Source organism: Vombatus ursinus, unplaced genomic scaffold, assembly GCF_900497805.2.
Source record: "Vombatus ursinus unplaced genomic scaffold, bare-nosed wombat genome assembly UNPS02015012.1, whole genome shotgun sequence".
NCBI lineage: Eukaryota > Metazoa > Chordata > Mammalia > Diprotodontia > Vombatidae > Vombatus > Vombatus ursinus.
Genome location: NW_020954790.1, coordinates 294,530 through 305,675, shown reverse-complemented (window position 1 = coordinate 305,675; position 11,146 = coordinate 294,530). Strand labels below are relative to the sequence as shown.

The 11,146-nt window shown below is 45.1% G+C and overlaps 1 protein-coding gene across 2 annotated transcripts in view; it reads right to left on the bottom strand.

The window, feature by feature from the left end:
- Positions 1-5,312: 5,312 nt before the first annotated feature.
- Positions 5,313-11,146, bottom strand: part of LOC114030752 (zinc finger protein 420-like) — a 60,418-nt gene continuing 54,584 nt past the window's right edge. Inside the window, exons 6-7 of one of the 2 annotated variants that reach the window (XM_027845622.1) lie at positions 6,696-6,835; positions 5,313-5,874 (exon numbers count right to left, since the gene is read on the bottom strand). In XM_027845622.1, coding sequence (XP_027701423.1) covers positions 5,800-5,874; positions 6,696-6,835 — 215 coding nt within the window. In that variant the 3' untranslated portion in view covers positions 5,313-5,799. Of the gene's footprint in view, positions 5,875-6,584; positions 6,836-11,146 lie in introns of those variants that run through there. The other variant, XM_027845621.1, reaches the window with a different exon arrangement.

Genomic DNA, 11,146 nt, shown 5'->3' with positions numbered 1-11,146 from the left:
AGCCTCTGTGTGCCTCAGTTTCCTCCTCTGTAAACTGGGGGTCATATCAGCACTCCCAAAGATATTGTGAGGATCAAATGAGATCGTATTTGTAAAGCGCTTAGCACAGTGCCAGGCACATAGGGGCTGAATCAATCGATGCTTGTTCATTTCCCTCCTTCCCTCATACTTAATGAATTCCAGTGGCTTCCTATTGCCTCCAGGATCATTTCAGGATCAAATCCTCCGGCTTTTCAAGCCCTTCCAAACTGGGCCCACTATACCCTTCTAGTTCTCTCATACCTAACTCCTTCTGCTTCCCCATGCTCCAGGGATACTAGCCTTGCTATTCCACCAGCTTGATGGGGTTGTGATTGGCTGCGCCAGGCCTAGAATTCCCTCCCTCCTCACTGGGCCTCCCTGACGTCTGAGCCATGGTGATGGCTGATGGAGCCTTTGGCCTTCCCTGAGATTAGCTCCCGTTTACTGTGGCCGTATCTGGTCATGATTGTGCCATGTTGTCTCCCCCATGAGATTGAGCTCCTTAACAGCCTTGAACACTGCCCAGAACACAGGAAGAGCTTAATAAATGCTTGATTTGACTGTACCGGACTTCTCTTAGCCCATCATCAGCCAGTTGCCAGTCATCCATAGGGGAAGGGAGCAAGCATTTATTAAGCACCTACTATGTGCTGGGCATGCTGCTAAGTGCTTTACAGATATCTCATTTGGTCCTCACAACAACCTTGGGAGGTAGGGAGATTATCTCCAAATTGTAGAAGAGGAAATTGAGGCCAACAGGATGAAGTGACTTGCTCAAGGTTACCCCGCTACTAAGTGTCTGAGTTCATATTTGAACTCAGGTCTTCCCAGCACTCCATCCCCCTTTTTAAGGGATCACCGTAGCTTTGGTGCCACCTGCCTGTGGGCCAGGGCATCTGCATCCACATCAGTCTCCCAGGGCCAGTTGTTTATTCATAGTGGCCTAGTGCTGTTAGCCACTTTCGGCAGGTTGCACCCCACGTCAGTGGATGGTTGCTGCTCCAAGCTACAACTCTGCTGCTCACCTACTGTCTTGAGATCGCTTCAGAGCCAGACTTTCAGCTTCTGGAGGGGGACCCCTGGTTTCAGGTGGTCATCACTCCCCCAGGAAAAGCCCGCTCCCAGGTTCTCCTGTGTATATAGATGTACAGAGGGCATCTGGGTGCAGGACAGAAGCTAGTCTGGATCAGCCAGGGCCATCCCTGGTCCACATCTGTCCACCCATCAGTCTTCAGAGGCTTTGTGGCTTTGAAGACAACTTTGCATTTCTTGCCCTTGTGCTTTTGGGTTTCTTCAATCATGTGTGCTCGAGTGAGGCCACTTGGTGGTTTAATAATAGTAAAATCATTTTTGCAATAACACCACCAAACCCTAGAGGTGTCTTCAGAGATGTGGCTGAGTCAGGAATGCCTCTCTCTTTTTGGAGTATTCTGGGCCCAAAAGCTGAGCAGATGCAGCACAGCCTGACTTGAGCCTCAGTCACTGTCAACAGAGGGCAACATGACAGCCAGTGCCCAGACAAAACTGTCCTGGTAGCCACGCCCCCAAGAAACAAGCTGCCCCTGGCCCTCCTGCTCTCCCTTCCTCCCCAACCCACACAGCTCAACTGCTCTGATCATGCTCCTGCTTTCCCTGCTGCTCTGTGCGCTGCCAGGCGGGCAGCATGATAGGAGAGAGGCTGGGGCCTCCAGCTTCTACAGATCAACTTGCCTCAGTTTCCAGACTATGGCAGTCCCCAGCCTCTTCCCCACTGTGAGAGTGAATGATTCTGTGTGCTTTGTAGCCGATACTGGAGCACTGGAGCCCGTGAAGGTGCACTTCCTGAGGACTGTGTAGCAAAGAGGTCCTTTGGGATCAATCCCCAGCGCTCAGCCCAATGACCTGGCATCAGGAGTCCCGATGCGTGGGAACTCAGGGACTTTCTGCAGCCTCTATCTTGGTTCGTTGACATTAGGTGGCTTTGGGGCTTGGGCTCAGCAGGGGGCGCCGTGGGACTACCCTGGGCGAGCCATGGTGGGCCATCACAGTTGAGAAATTACCCAACCACATCCTGAGTCGGAAGGTGTCCCAGAGCCAGTCCATGACATGCCCCACCCACCACATGCTTCAGACTTTACCCGGAGAGGCCCCGTACTTAGAGAAATTCAATTTGGAAAGATATTTGCATGAAGCAATCCTCCATCTGCCCGGGGAAGTGGGGTGGATGTAAGCAGCGTCAGCACCCCTGCAGAGCCCCGGGAAGGAGAGCGTCTGCACCATGGCCTGGACGCCTCCTCATGTTCTTCACTCTCTGCAAAGGTGAGGCAACAGACCGCCTGGGCTTTTGGGGAGAAGGGGCGAGCTGGGCATGAAGCAGCAGGCCCTGGCAGCGATGCCCCCGTCTCCATTCCTGATATGTGTCCCTCCTCTTGGTTCCAGGGGCCAGTTCTCAGGCCGTGGTGACCCAGGAGCCGTCTCTGAGTGTGATCCCAGGAGGGGCAGTCACCCCGACCTGCAGCTCCAGCACAGGGCCGTCACCTCTGGGCTCTACCCCCACTGGTTCCAGCAGAAATCTGGCCAAGTTCCCAGGTTACTCATCTATAATACCAACACTCTTGTATCAGGGGTCCCAGCCCGGTTCTCAGGGTCCTTCCTTAGGGACAAAGCCTCCCTCACCATCAAGGGGGCCCAGCCTGAGGACGAGGCTGACTCCTGCTGTGCATGGTGGGAGACTCAGATGAGGAACTGAGACAAAAACCCGTGATAACCCAGAGTGGGTCCAGCTGCTGAAGGTAACAGGGATCTCTGTGGTGCCCAGCTTCCTGGCACAACAAGGGATGTCTACATCCTCTCTAAGGTCCTGCTTCCTGGGCTGCACACACTCCTGGGCCGCGTCTAGAACAGGACCCCAAGGCTATGTTCCCAGAGGAGCAGGGTCTACTCCACCCACAGAGCATTCCTCGAGATACATTTCTTAGTGGGGCAGCTAGGTGGCGCAGTGGATAGGGCACTGGCCCTGGAGTCAAGAGGACTTGAGTTCAAATTCGGCCTCAGAAATATAACACTCATGGGCGTCACTTAACCCTAATTGCCTCACCAAAAAAATAATGTATCATAAACAGAGATACATTTCTTGGTCTCCCTGCCCATGCCAGTGGGGGAGGGCCTTCAATATGGCTGCTGTAACAGCTTCCAAAATCTCTAGCACGGCATTGCTGTCTCTCTTCCCATCCTGGGCAGCCTGGACATCTTTTATTTGGGAGCTTTAGACTGCAGGTGCTCACTCTGCTCTGTGAGGGAGTGGCCACTGCTTGCTAGGAAGGTAGGTAGTCATCTTTGGGGTGGGGAGGGCGGAAGGAGACGGGACTAGTGATGGGGTGCCCCTCTCCAAAGAGAGAAGCAACAGAAGGAATCCCTGACAAGCAGGAGGCCAGCTTGGAAAGGGACATATTGAATTGATGATTTGCATTAAAGGAAAATTCAGCTATATAGAATAGGGATTTGAGAGTTAATGTATTCTCATCTACTCTTCTGTACTACAGTGTAGATGGAAATGCTCATTTTATTTAAAGTTAGTTGTTTTCAGATAAAAAAATAATTAAACTGAGAAAGCACCCAATTGTGTATCCTGCAAAGTGAAGAAATGCATAATACAGAACATAAACACGCTCCAATAAAACACACACACACACACACACACACAAACCATCATCCCGAGAAGCAAAGATTTTCCTGTCTGGGATATATCATCAGGAGAAGTCCCAGACCATTCTCTGGAGTGCATGAATAATAGCTAATTACTGGACATTTTTTTTTTCAATATGACAGGAGCATAAATACATGCGGTTTTTTAGTGTAAAAAAAATTTAAAGTCAAAGCCAACAAAACTAATGCATGCCCTGTTGGAAATCCTCCGTCTTCCTGTCCGACGCACTGTCCTCTGCCCCTCCCTCCCACCTCCCCATCCAGGCCCTCATCCTCTCATTCCTGGACTATGGCGATCACTGCTGGGCCATCTGCCTGCCTCAAGTCTCCCCACGCCAGTCCATCTCCTACTCAACCACTAATGCGATTTCCCTAAAGCTCCCATTGGACCACATCACGCCCCAACCCAATAGCCACGTATGGCTCCTTATCGCCTCCATGATCACACACTAAATCCTCTGGCTTTGAAAGCCCTTCACAACCCCATCCTTTCTGAACTTCCCCCTCTCCTTATACACTCTTTTCCTCCACACACCCAGTGATCCAATAGATTGGCCTTCTTGCTCTCCTGTCTCTCAGTTCCCTGACTAGACGCTGGCTTCCCTCCCAGCCACGCTGCCTGGAATGCTCTCCATCCCTCACTTCCACGACCTGGCTTTTTCAAGTGTTAGCTCAAATCTCACCTTCTGCAAGTGGATCTTCCCAGTGCACCTGGTGCTGGTGTCTTCCCTCTGTGACTTTCCTCCCTAGAACCTCCCATTTACTTGGCATCTGTCTTTTAAATGAAGCAGGAGAGGGAGCACCTCTGATAGCGTCTCTCCTTGTGCTGAGGGTGGAAGCATGTTCCCAGGAGATGCATGATGATGTCAGTAACCTATGGCTCAAAGCCCACGGGTAGAAGACTCCTCATTGGCCAAGACTGATTAATCAGTACTCCTTGTCTGCATGAGGCAAAAATGGCATGAGCTTGGGTAAAGGGAGATCCTGGTCCTCTGGCTTCCAGCTTCCAGAGAGAAGATACCCAGTTCCAAATTTTCTTCAGGTCCCTGAAGGGAGGGAAAGAGCCACCGTGCAGAAGAGCCAGTGTCTTGACCAGGTTCATACCCTAGAGACCTCAGAGAATTTCCTCTGAGTGAGATCTGGGACTCCCTCTCTCCAGGTTGAGCTGAGATATCTCACTCCTAGTAAGAGAGTAGGAGAGCTTATTCACTCTGTATACTGTCTGGTACACGTCTGGTACATCTAAATACCTTCTCTGATTTATGTTTGCTACCACCTGGGATAAATGGATGTATTTGCTATTTGCCACGTGTGTCATTGGGGCAGCTAGATGGCACAGTGGGTAGAACGCCAGGCCTGGAGTCAGGAGAATCTGAGTTCAAATCCAGCCTCAGACACTAACTAGCTGTGTGACCCTAACCCTATTTGCCATAGTTTTCTCCTCTGTAAAATGAGCTGGAGAAGGAAATGGCAAACGACTCCAGCATCTTTGCCAGGAAAATTCCAAATGGGGCCACAAAGAGTCAGACGTGATTGAAAAATGACTGACAACAACAGGTGTGTTCATTGTGGAACCGACATTTAGTGGGAAGGAAGTCAAGCCTCAGATATGTAGCTTGGGGTACCCTTTTCCTGTTAAGAAACAGGAATATGGAATTTGGCTTTGACCTAGGCTAACAATATTCAAGGGGCCTGTTGAGTCATTGACTCCTCCAACTGGATTCAGTCAAAGGGCTGCTCAGGTCTCTCTGAGCGTCCTGTCCAAACAGCCTCCTGTGGACACACAACCTACATGAGCAACCAAAGCACCCATGCACATCGCCCCGTCATGTGTGTAAGGTAGCGCTTTGCAGAGACTATGGAGAATGCACCCACATTCCACACCCAGCTGTGACTGGCCAGCCGTGGGGACAGTGGGCGAGGCTTCCCAAAGCCTCCCTCCCACCACCACTGAGGGCCTGCATCTTGATGGCTGTTTGGGTGCTTTGCTGGAGGTGCCTGGGGAGAGACAACATGGAAAAGGCAGTGGCCTCGGGTCCTGACGCCTGCCTTCAGTCTTTCCTCTTCCAGGTGAAAGAATCGAGCCTTCTCACATTAATCACATTCAAAATTTTCCTCCTTGGCATGCATTTTCAGGTGTTGAATGAGGTCTGAGACCTGACAAGTTTCCTTATAGATAGATAGATAGATAGATAGATAGATAGATAGATAGATAGATAGAGATAGAAAGACAGATGGATAGATAGACAGATAGAGATGGGGATATAGATATTGCATTCAGAAGGTTTCTGGGCAATGTGAATTTTCTGCTGTGCAGTAAGGCATGACCTCAGGTGGAGAGCCTAACCATATTCATTGCATCCATAAGATGTCTCTATAATACAAATTCTACAATGGGCAGTAAAGTATGAGCTATTACATTCATAGTTTTTTCCCATTATGAAGTCTCTGATGCCTGGGAAGTTCATTCTTTTCACACAACTGACTTACCATATTTGTAAGATTCACATGACTTCTCCCCGTCATGACTTTTTTTTAACATTGAGTCAGAAGTTCCCATAGAAGGAATCCCTACATTTATTACATTCATAATATTCCTCTTTGGAATGGCTTTGCTAATGCCAAATAAGACATGTGCTCCAATAGAAAGTCTTCTCTAATTCATCACATTCATGGGTTTCTTCACACAGGAGAAGGACAGGAAGGAATGGATGCATTGGTGTTGCAGACTTTCCCACCTTCATCAACTCTATTCTATGATGCTATTTTCAGTTGTAACTGAAAGCTGTCATGTTCATCCCAACTTGAACATAACGTCTTTGAGCAGATACGACGATATTTACAAAGAACTGAATAGTGTCTGATGCTCTTTCTAGGTTTATTACCTGTAGCTAGAACAGATTAGCCTGAGACGAGAGCTTGGCCACGTTCACTAGATTCACGGCCTTCCTGCTTTATTGGGAGTCGTCCTACAGGTGACTTTTACTTACTTGGAGTGTTTCTCCTCTTCGCTCCGCTTCTTCCAATCTTCTCCCAACGTAGAGACACAGGGGCCGTCCCTTAGGAGTCTGTCCTGGGAAAAGGTTTCCATGGAAACCTGGCTTTCTGCTTTTAGGCCTTGTCTCCCAACCTGAAAGAAACAGGAGATACACACGTTTCCTGCTCTCCGTGTTGAATACTTCATGCAATCAGTTGCTTCCTCCTTTAAGAACAACGATGGGCAACTTTACAAGGTTAAAACAAATATTAACAACAAACAACATTTCTTTAAAGAATGATTCTGCACAATAAGGGTTACCTCATGGAATCCTAGCGGGAGGTCTGGAAGAGATCTGGGAGATCATCTCGTCCAGTCTCCTCATTTTGCTGGTATGGAAACTCAGATCACAGAAATTAGGGTATTGTATCTTTGAAGTTATTTCTCTATTTTATTTGCATTTCCCATTTTGCTAGAATATAACAGCATATAGTAGGTTCTGTTAATTCTTTTTCTTACACTGTGATTTGGCCTTGTTCATTTGCTGTTTTGTTGATTTAATTTTCTGCCCTCTTTTTAGTCAGGCTGGCTAAAGGTTTATCAATTTTGCTAGTTTTTTCAAAAAAGTAATTTTGTTTCTCATTTTTGCAGTTTTTTTCACTTATAATTTCTCTATTTCTCCTCTAATTTTTGACATCTCCTATTTTGTGCTTGTTTGGGAATCATTTGGCTTTCTAGACTTTAAAAATACATATTCAACTCATTAATCCTCTCCATTTCTTTTCATAAGTAGTATTTTTATTTATTTACTTTTTAAAGCACAGAGACTTTTATCCTTTTGTTCAGATCCAAATTCTCTCCCTCCCGCTAAACGCTCCCCATCCTAATGAGAAGACAGGAAAAACAAAAGTTATGAATATCTATAATCATGCAAAACAAATTTCTGTGTTAGCCATGTTCTGATAAAAAAAAGAAAAAAGAGAGAAAGAGAAAAAATATGACTCAGTTTGCTCTTTGAGTTCAGCACTTTTCTATCTGGAGGTAGACAGTATGTTTCATCATGAGTCCTTTGGAATTGCGGTAGATCATTGGGTTGATCAAAATTACTAAGTCTTTCACTCATATTACATTCAGAAGGTTTCTCTGTAGTGTGAATTTTCTGGTGTGCAGTAAAACATTCTATTCTTTTCATTATCTTACAATATTGACGTTACTGTATAAATTATTCTCCTGGTTCTGCTTACTTCAGTTTGCTTCACTTTTACAAGTCTTTGTAGATTTTTATAAAATCATCCCCTTCATCATTTCTTATAGCACAACAGTATTCCATCAGATTCGTATACCATAACTCGTTCAGCCATTCTCAACTGATGGGCATGCCCTCAGTTTCTAACTGTTTGCTACTGCAAAAAGAGCTGCTATAAATATGTTTGAAAATGGAAGTCCATTTCCTTTTTGTTTGATCTCTTTGGGAATATGTTTCTAGCAGTGGTTTTACGAGGTCAAAAAGCATGCACCTTTTGATAGTTTTTTTTTGGGCATAATTCCAAGTTGCTTCCCAAATAGTTGGAGCAGCTCTTAGTTCCACCAATAGTACATTAGTGTGCCTATTTTCCCATATCTCCTCCAGCATTTGCCATTTTCCCTTTTTTGTCTTCTTGATCAATCTGATAGGTTTGAGATTATACCTTAGAATTGTCTCAATTTGCATTTCTCTAATTTTTAGTGATTTATTGGATTTTATACGGTTATTGATAACTTTTATTTATTCATTATTTATTAATTCATTTATAAACTGGTTATTTATATCCTTTGCCCATTTATCAACTGGGGAATGGCTCTTATTCTTGTAGATTTGACTCAGTTCCCTATATATTTTAGAAATGCGATGTTTATCAGAGAAATTTGTTGCAAAAATTCTTCAGTTTCCTGTTTTTCTTCTAATTTTAGTTGCATTGGTTCTGTTAGTACAAAAACTTTTAAATTTTATGTAATCAAAATTATCTATTTTACTTCTTGTGAACCTCCCTGTCTCTCGTTTGGTCAAGAACTCTTCCTATTCAGAGATCCAACAGGTAATTTCTTCTCTGCTCCACTACTTTGCTTATGGTATCACCCTTTATGTCTAAATCATGCACCCATAATCCTCTCTTTTTTGATTTTGTTAGTGTGTGTTTGGGGGATATAATTATTCTCAGAAATTATGGTATGTTGTTTCATCATTATTTTATTTCACATAATTAATTTAAAAACATTTATTTATTTATTTTTCCAATTAACAATTATTTTCTTTCTCTACCTGTCTCTTCCCTCACCTCCTCTCAACCCCTGCTTAATGGAAAAACAGAAAAACAAAACCCTTGTGAAAATATTCATAATGAAATAAAACAAAGTCCCACACTGGCCACATAAAACATGTATGTTTCTCCTTCTTGAGTCTATCACTTCTCTGTCAGGAGAGGGGTAGAATCCTTTGTCATTGGTCTTCTAGAATCATCTTTCACATAATTATTGATAGTTTCTATGATTTGTTCATTAATCCACCCATTATTTATAATTTCATTGTTAAGTTTCCATTTACATCTTTGCCTTTTGTTAGTACTCCCTAAACTGATTACACTTTTTATTGCATTATGGTTTGTAAAGGATATTTAGTATTTCCATCCATTTTCATGTATTTGCAATTATCTCTGTTATAATCTATGGTCACTTTTGTTTTGTAGGCAATGGGGTTAAGTGACTTGCCCAAAGTCACACAGCTAGTAAGTTGGTCACCTTTTTTGTAAAAAGTTTCATGTGGTACTGAGAAATATGTATATTCTTTAGCAGTTCCATTTAAGATAATAATAATGATAAATTAATTAATCAATAAACATTTATTAAACATCTACTATTGCTAGGCACTGTGCTAAGTGCTGGGGATACAAAAAGAGGCAAAAAACAGTCCCTGCCCTCGAGATACTTACAATCTAATGGGGGAGACAATATGAAAAACAAAGACATACATACATACCTACATGTGTGTATGTATATATATATACACATACGTACAGAATAAATAGAAAGTAATTAACAGAGGGAAGGCACTGGAGTTAAAAGAGGGTGGTGAAGGCTTTTTGGTGAAGGTGGGATTTTAGTTGGGATCTAAAGAAAGCCAGGGAGGACAATAGTCTGAGTGGAGGAAGGAAAGTATTCTAGGCATGGTGGCCAGCCAGAGAAAGTGCCCAGAGTCAAGAGATAGAGTGTCTTGTCCATGGAACATCCAGGAGGCCAGTGCCAATGGATCAAAGAGTCCATGGTGGGGAGTAAAGTGTAAGAAGACTGGAAAGGTAGGAGGGGCTCAGGTTATGGGCTCTGACTGCCAAAGTGTTTTGTATTTGATCCTGGAGGCAAAAGGAAGCCACTGGAAGTTTACTGAGTAGGGAATGGGGTGGGGTGACAATCAGATCTGTGCTTTAGTTAAATCACTTCAAAGGGTGAATACAGGAGGGCCTGGAGAGGGGAAGAGACTTTAAATGGGCGGTCCCACCACCAAGTTATGGCAGTAATTAAGGCATGAGATTGTGAAGGCCCGCCCTAGGAGTGTGTCAGAGGAGAGGAGGGGGCATATTCAGGAAAGGTTGCCAAGGTGAAGGCCACAGGCCTTGGCAATGATTGGATATGGGGGAGGGGTGGAAGAGAATGAGGAACACCAGGTCCTGAGTCATAAGCCTGAGGGCCCAGGAGATGGTGGTGCCCTCTACAGTAACAGGGACGGTTTAGAAGGAAAGATCACGAGTTCTGTCTTGGACATAGTGAGTGTAAGGTGTCTATTGGAGATGCAAGATTGGAGGTCAGCAGAGAGATTGGGGGAAGAAAAGCAGACTTGAGAATCATCAGCATAAAGACGGTCATTAAATCCATGGGAGCTGATGAGACCACCAAGTAAAATAGCATAGAGAGAGAAGAGAAAAGGGCCCATGACAGAGCCCTGAGGGACACCTACAGAGGAGGATCCAGCAAAGGGGACAAAGGAGCGTTCAGAGAGGTAGGAAGAGAACCCAGAGAGAGGTGTTCCAAAAATCTAGAGAAGAGAATATCAGGGAGGAGAGAGTGATCAACAGCAGCAAAGGCTGCAGACAGGTCAAGGAGAATGAGGACTGAGGAAAGGCAAAAGGCCACTGGAGTCGGCAAATAAGAGACCACCGGTAACTTTGGAGAGAGCCATTAGGGTGGAATGATGAGGCTGGAAGCTAGATTGTAAGGGCTTACAGAAGAGTCCCAAGAGGGAAATGGAGGCACCAACTGTATGGCCTTTTCAGGGAGTTTAGCTACAAAGGACAGAAGAGAAGTAGAATGACGGTGGGGATGGAATGATCAAATGAGTTTTTTTCAGGATGAGGGAGACCTGGGCATGTTTGAAGGAAGGGAATGAGCCAGCAGAGAGGGAGAGACTGAAACAGATGACAGAGTGGGGATGACAGA